This window comes from Egretta garzetta, unplaced genomic scaffold (assembly GCF_000687185.1).
Source record: "Egretta garzetta isolate BGI_Z169 unplaced genomic scaffold, ASM68718v1 scaffold56, whole genome shotgun sequence".
NCBI lineage: Eukaryota > Metazoa > Chordata > Aves > Pelecaniformes > Ardeidae > Egretta > Egretta garzetta.
The window spans coordinates 6541398-6548734 of record NW_009260182.1 but is presented as its reverse complement, the minus strand read 5'-3'; the positions used below and the strand labels follow the sequence as shown (position 1 = coordinate 6548734).

General features: G+C 50.9%; 1 protein-coding gene across 1 annotated transcript in view; it reads right to left on the bottom strand.

Moving 5' to 3' along the window:
* Positions 1 to 7337, bottom strand: part of SYNPO2L (synaptopodin 2 like) — a 35862-nt gene that overhangs the window by 16262 nt on the left and 12263 nt on the right. Inside the window, exons 2-3 of the mRNA XM_009642002.2 lie at positions 2944 to 3095; positions 37 to 186 (exon numbers count right to left, since the gene is read on the bottom strand). Of these exons, the coding sequence (XP_009640297.1) occupies positions 37 to 186; positions 2944 to 3095 (302 nt within the window). The remainder of the gene's footprint in view (positions 1 to 36; positions 187 to 2943; positions 3096 to 7337) is intronic.

Below are 7337 nucleotides of genomic sequence, written 5' to 3'. Positions count from 1 at the left end.
GGCGGGGAGAGAGTGCTCTCCAGGTGCCTCTGTGACCTCCGTGGCTGCGAGGGTTGGGTGGTGGCCGGGGCTCCTGCCGGTTCAGGGCTGAGTAGCTGTGCCGGAGGGCTAAGCGGGGACAGCACTCGCTGCCCTGGAGAAGGGGAGCGCTGGAGCCGAGGGCCAGTCTGGTCCCCACCAACTATCCTGTGGGGAGAAGGAAAAGTGGTGAGCAAGGTCTGGTTGGTGGGGCTGAGCTGGAAGGAAACTCCCACATGTGAGAGAGGAGTAAGGATTGAGCTGGTGTTTCAGATGTCTTCCAGGTGGTACAGACACCTGAAGTGCAGACACCAAGGGCAGACTCTGACATCAGCTACATGCTCTCATCCTGATTTTCTGCTTCATGACTCTTTGAAAACCAGGTGTTCAACACTGGAAAGTCAAAATGCCCTGAGAGCATAAAAATCTACCAAGACTGCTTAATCAGCTCCCCAGGCATTTCTCCTGGGGAGGTGAATTCCTGCATAGCAAACATTCCCCAGGACAGTGGGACATAACCCTATGGCCTGCCGCTTGCCAGGGGTGGTCAGGCATGCCACAGCCACCACACTGCACTCCAGCTGCTCCTGCAGCTGGGACTGCACCATGGAGCTGTGTCAGCTCTGCGTATCCCAGCATCCCCCAAGTTGCTTTAGTTCAGAGCGGACGCCAAAGAAGTCGGCGCTGCTTTTTTGCCCTGACCTCTATGTGGCAGTAAATGGCAAATACTTAGAGAAAAAGGCCCAAGTATTTTTTGGGGGTAGGACTCTGCTATGCTGTGGTAGGAGACCACCTTGATGTCTGTGGCCTGCTCGCTGTGGGACTGCTTTGCAAGCTAGCTACTGGTGCCTGGGTTTTGATGACCGTACTGCAGTCATGCCAGCCAGCCCAATCCATGGTGGCATTTGCCTTTGGCTTAGACATAGCAACTCCTAGCCTGTAAGTCAGCTGGGAGGATGACTAGAGTAGGGGCAGGGCAGGCTGGGGCAGTAAGCCTGATTGCTGACTGCCAGAGGGAGGGAGAACTGGCTATACTGATGGGAAATGAGCCAGCTCTGCCCTCTCTCCCCTCAAGAGTGAGTCTGGATTTCAACAGCCGTTTGACTCCAGACCACACGATGGGGTGGGGAACTTCTTCCTTCTCTTGCCAGAGTCACCAGGGCTTATTAGAGTTGTAAAGGAGCCCTAAGAATTTGTCTTCTGAGCATGCATACTGGGAAGCCAGCCAGACAGCATTGCCTCTGTAAAGCTATGGAATTCATGACTTGGATCCCAATTCTGAACTGTAAAAAATTTACACTCATGCCAAATGCAAACCTTTGTGGAAGCTAAGGGTGGGGCAATTTCTCTGACGGGTTATTTTTTAATAATATTTGCTATTATGAACTCTCACTGGGAAGTGAACTGAAAACTCCCCAAGCAAAACAGAGCAGTCCTTCCTCTTCTTTAAATACTCGGCCAGATAACTGAAAAGCGTTACTGCTTGGAAGGCAGTTTCTCTTGCTCTGCACTGCCAGGTTACAATCGCTCTCCCTCCCTCTCTTTCTCTCTTCACACACATCCCACACTGACAGGCATACACATATGACCTTGGGGGGATTGGGAGACTGATTGCTGTTTTCTCTGGGGCTGATTGGTGTTTTCTCTGGGAACATAAATATGAAGTGGGAATGGAGACGTGATCAGAAAGTAGTATTTGATGAGTTCTCCACTACCCCAAGATGAAGCCAGCTGGTTACGTTATTTCCAAGCCATCCGATGTTGGCTCCCGGAGGGCTGTGAGAAGCCTGCCTTTGTCACTTTGCTAATTCGAAGTGTGCTGATTTTGGCCCATGGGAATTTGCCTAGGCACCTGTTGGCTGCAGATAGGCTCCGATGGGGTGAGATAAGGCCTTGGCAAGGGACCAGGAGCTATTCTGGACATCTTGTGCAGGGCTCACTTATCCCACTTAATCACAGCTAGGGTATGGGATGAGCACATCAGAAGGCACTGGCGCTTTCCCTGAAGCCAAGGGGAAGATCTAACATGCTCAGGCTTTCCTTCTCTGAGCACTGCCCACCTCTGACCCCGCTTTACAGATTCCAGCAATGAGCGCGGCTCTCCTTCTCCATTGCTCACCGTGCTCTGTCTTTCAGGGCTGTAAAAATCATATCTCCCAGCCCCCTTCATCAGGGCCTTATTTTCTGAAGGTGGCTTCTGTTTTGGCAGTAGTATGGACTAGCTGTGACCTCACACAGCTTTGCTGCCTTTGTCCTTATATGATTTATTTACAGCTTGGGCCTCATCCAGCATACACTGAGACACTGCGTTAGCTTTAGCACAGGTGGAACCAGGGACATTACTGGGACCATTTTTGTGCTTAAATTTGAGCCTGGCCTCCAGTATTCTGCTGGACTAGAGACTTTGCCAGAGATATTTCTTCCTACAAAAAGCAACTCAGCTACACACCTCTGTGGAAGTCAGTAAATACTTGGGTAATCTTGTCTTGGCTCAATTATCCAATGTGTAATCAAATGCATTTCTACAAAACAGTTATTTAACCAGAATGAACTGGAGTCTCTGTTAATTGCTGAGATGAACTGCCCTATGGCATCTGCTTGCCTGGAGCCTAAATTGCTCATTCTTTGCAGCACAGCCCTCACACTGCAAACAATTCCCTCCAGTCTGAGGGGCAGGGGCAGGAAGGTCTGGGATTAAGTTCGGCCCCAGGGCTAGGCACTCTGGAGAGCAGCACAGAGACAGTGCAAAACTTTTTGATGGCGACATGTTAGCCATGGGGAAGTCCTCCTAGTACAACTTGAAGAATGAAGAAACCAAAGGGTTCCTGCCTGCCTTCTTTCTGCTAGGTGTGGATTGCTGCTGTGCTAGATGAAGCTGCCCTGCTGCCTGCACTGTCACAGCACTGGCGCTTGGGAGCAGGTTACCTTTTCACGCGGATGTTGAGCATGCCGTTGGAGGAGTCAATGATCTGCATGGCGGTAGCATGGGAGAGGCCAGCACATGACTTCCCATTGATAGATACTAGTACATCATTTTCCCAGAGGCCTCCGCGGCACGCTTTGCTTCTCTTTCGGATCTGGAAAAGCAGAAGAGAGAGCATAGGGATGAAGGGAAGAACAGCAGCTATTTAGTTCAGTTGCTTGTCTCCTGCTGGCCCTTCTATTGCTCCATCCCTGACAGAATAAAATAAGGCCTAAGACTCCTGTGCTGCCAGGGTGGAGGACCAGTCCTCTTGGGTGAGCCCTGGCTGTGCCTCTTGGTCTCTGTATTCCTGTTAATTCCAAGAGTCACTCTGCTGAGCATAGGCCTGACCTGATGACCAACCCAATTCAAGTCCTTCAGTGCAGATGAAAGACTCAAGAGTGCCTACATGCTCTTCTTCTCTCATTTCTTATCTCCTAAGTTGCTTAGGGAGTCTGTGTTTCAGAGAGGGGACAGGAACTCTTTCCAGACTGTCCCTTTACATGGCTGTGTGTCCTTACAGACTATCCCTGTACATGGCTGTGCGTCCTTCTGTATGCCCCTACTGTGCTTCCTTGGTGTGATCCCTGACACTCACACAGAGCCCCTGCAGGTACCATACTCGTGGAAGCTGATGTCAGGAAGAGATGGTGGCTCCAAGGCACTTCCTGCTGTTGAGTACTCCTGCTCTATCGGCTTTGGCCAATATATTTCTGGACATCTGCATCAGGCCATATGGTGTCCTGTTACACAAGCGTAAACTTGGAGTAAATCTTTAACCTTAACTGGAGCTGTGCAGGATATGCATTGCTGTATCTGAGAATGGAGTCTGGGTCTCTAGTTCCAGGCTAGTTCCTAGACCTGGCCTCTCATGGCCATCTTACACCAGGTGTTTCCTTTTCCTTTGGTTCCATCATCCATCAGTTAAACTTCTTACTGAACCCCCCAGCCCAGCATAGCCTTTCTGTTAGGACAAGCAAGTAAACCAAATGCCTACTCAGCCCAAAACCACAGACCTCTCCCATATAGGCAAGCAATGGGATAGGCTTGTAGAATGGCCAAGCAACCATAATCAGGCCCCAGGTAGTAATATGCTGGGTTTGTAGATGCTTCTAGAATATTCCTTCAGATCTTGCAGTTAAGTGAGAGACAAATCAGTGCAGAGCTGTTTAACGGAGGGTGCAGTGAAGGAACTGTGGCAGATCCCTGCAGAGAGGTAACACACAGCAGGGCACCTTCTCCCATATCTTATGGCCTTGCTGCTCCAGCAACCGGACTCAGCTATAAAATCACACAAGCTACTTTGCCTGCACTCCTGTGGAAGCCCTGGGAAGGAGAATTGGATATGAGAGGATTGGTGCCCTGTTGTTGTTCCTGTAGGGGCAGGAGGGTAGCAGGAAAGGAGAGAGCTGGAGCCCCAAGGAGGTCCACTGGTATGGCAGCCTGGTCTCAGGGCCCCGGCCCTCTGCACCCATGGGGTGTGCACGCCCAAGGCTCAGCCCTGCTGGCTTCTGTGGAGCAGGCAGGAGCAGCACTCCTCCCAGGCCAGCCTGTCGGCAGGGCTGAGAGTGGTGGGGGAGATGATGGAAAGAGGAGGGCCATGCTCCGAATTGTTTGTGTGTTCACTGGCACTTTATCACTCTGTAGCCTCTCCAGCTTGACCCCAAATTTTGCCTGCATGCTTAAAATAGGGACTGGCTCATCCCAGCTGCCACATCCATCAGCCTCTGTCATCTTAGTCCTTTATCTCCCTCCTTGTTAATATAAGCCTGGAATGAGAACGTGTGGGTCTGTAACGAACTTACTGCTGAAGAACCACTTTTCTGTTGTTACAGTATAAATGCTGCTTCTTGATACTCCCTCAAGGTGCAGCTGTTAACTGAGAAGAGATAGCTGATACATTTTCCAGTGCTGCCTAACAACACAACAGCTAATACAGAGAGTTAGGAAGTTGAAGAGAGGTTAGAAGGAGGGTTTCCTTCTCATATTCCCCAAAAGGCCAACTGCTCCTCCGTAGGCAAGTGCTTGGTGCTCAGCACTGGATGGGAACACACTTGCTGAGTATCTCTCCCAGTTATGGAGCAAGGGGACTGGGGGTTAAAGGCTGTCCGCAAGCACTCAGAACATTCCTTGCATCCCATCATACTCTTCCGTGCTCACTGAAACCAAATGGATGTGGGCTGGTGACCACCGAGAGCACAGCCAGTAAGCGTTCTGCAATCCTCTGGTCCTACAGCATTGCAGGACTTTGCAGGCAAGTGTTTGGGATTCCTAGGCAGGGAGAGTCAGGCTGCACTTGCAACCCTGCCTGCTGCTGCTTCGGGCACCTTTAGATCAGAGTAGGCTGATGGGATGCAAGCTGGCCCACGCAGGCTCAGCAACGTGAGCAGGCAGTGCATTTCTTTTGTGGTTAGCAAAGATGCTGGCTCTGGCTTGGTCTGTGCCCAGATTTTACCAGGGCGGCAGAAGGCCCACACACTAAAGCAACTACAGTTACTTCAGTGCTGTTGCGGGAGTCTGCAAACTAGCTCTACAGTCCAGGAGGGGACTTCTCCCTGTCTCCGTTCCTCCTTGGGAAAAAAGGATCAGGTCTCTTTCAGGACAGGAAGAGACCTAAAGTCTGAAAATAGCACGTAAATGTTCCTGGCTGTCAGTCTCCCACACATTTAAAAATCCCCCCCCCCCCCGGAAGTTTATGAATCTGCTTCCCAGGGGCAGAGAGAAATTAACTATTCACAGCTTTGTTTTGATGGCAAATCCCTACCCCACCGCATTTGCCAGGGAGGAAAGCAAAGGGGTCAGAGGCAGAAGTGAAGGGAGAGAAGGGAGAAGGCATGTCATGCAGAGAGGACAGGACTTAATCCACAACCACGTCAGCAGGGTGCAGTGTGCTGGAGGCTGGAGAGCCTCTGGACAGAGACCAGCACAAGCCTGCCAGTTTTTATATGACTGCCAGCACAGTGCTGTGGAGACCTTTAATGACAAACCCCATAGCCTGGGCGTCTCACAGCGAGGGCAGCACTGAGCCTTTGTGGCCCCAGGCCAGGGCGACTGCCCAGTCCAAAGGCCAGGCTGGTGGCCCACCCTGAAGGTCAGGCTGCCCTCAGGCTCAGCCACTTGCTCCCCATGTCCAAAAGATGCCCTCTTCTGGGCAGCCAGCGAGCCACATGAAGTGTCACTAACAGGGAGCTTCTGCTTAGGCTGCAGACAGGTTGGAAGGTGTTCTGAAGAGATGGGAAAGGACGGGAAAAGTGGCTTTTCAAAGCGATTATCTCCCCTGCTTCCTGTAGCGAGAGGCAGTGCTGAGGGGCTCTGACAAGTGGTCAGGGTAGCCCCAGGCCTGGCCCTGGAGAATTGCACCATCCAACCTCCTAGTACATACTGCGAGGATTGACCTCTCCTTCTGGGGGGGGGGACCCCACAAATTCTCTGAGCCTCTTGTAACTAACTGCCTTTTACACTCACCACTCCATGCCTGAGAGGACACACTCCCCCACGACACATGGCTCACATGGGAGGAATGTCCTGTTTAGATTTCAGCAGGGTTTAGGGAATCCCAATTTCAGGGCCTTACAGATTTATGCTAATGGCAATACAAATCAGCGTGGAAAACTGGAACTGTAAAGTAATGAAACATGTTTACGCAGAAGATTGTCCATCTCACTGCCCTCTCAGCAGGACTTCTGTTGTGACAAAAAAACTCTTGTCAGAGAGGTTTGGGCATCTGCAGCACGTGGGTACACGCACATACATGTGCACATTTTCTTTCATTGCTTTACCCTCTCCCCCTCATTGGTCATACTGGATCAGACAGGAGGGAAAGGACAGAAGCAGCTGAGGGAAAAAAAGGAAAACGGTGAAGGCAACAAATGAGGAGGAAAGAAAGAAGAAAAGGTGTTGAAGGGAAGGCCAGTGCTAGGAGGGGCCAGGAAGGCCAGGGCTAGGATCAGACTTTAACAGAAGTTTCCTTGTACAGCCCTGGGGAGACAAAAGGACATGCTGATTATTGGACGTGTCTCGGGGGAATTCGGCCTAGCTTTTGGGAACAGAATGCAAGAGAGGAGGGGGTCAGATGCAGCTTGGCAGCATCTGTCCTTCAGTAGGGACTATATTTAGATAGTGGTATGTGGGGGGTGAACACACACTGGGATGCTAAGAATAGAGTAATCCTGATAGTAACTCAGTGGCTTCACATCTTGCCTGAGTACAGCCCAGGGAACACGTCTTGAAACTGTGCAACCACCCTCTATGCTGGCCAGCACTGCTTTTTCGTAAGAAATGAAATATGCTGTGGGTAATCAGAAGTGGTTTGCAATGCCTTTCAGGAATAACCTGTAATAAGTTCATGCCATCTTCC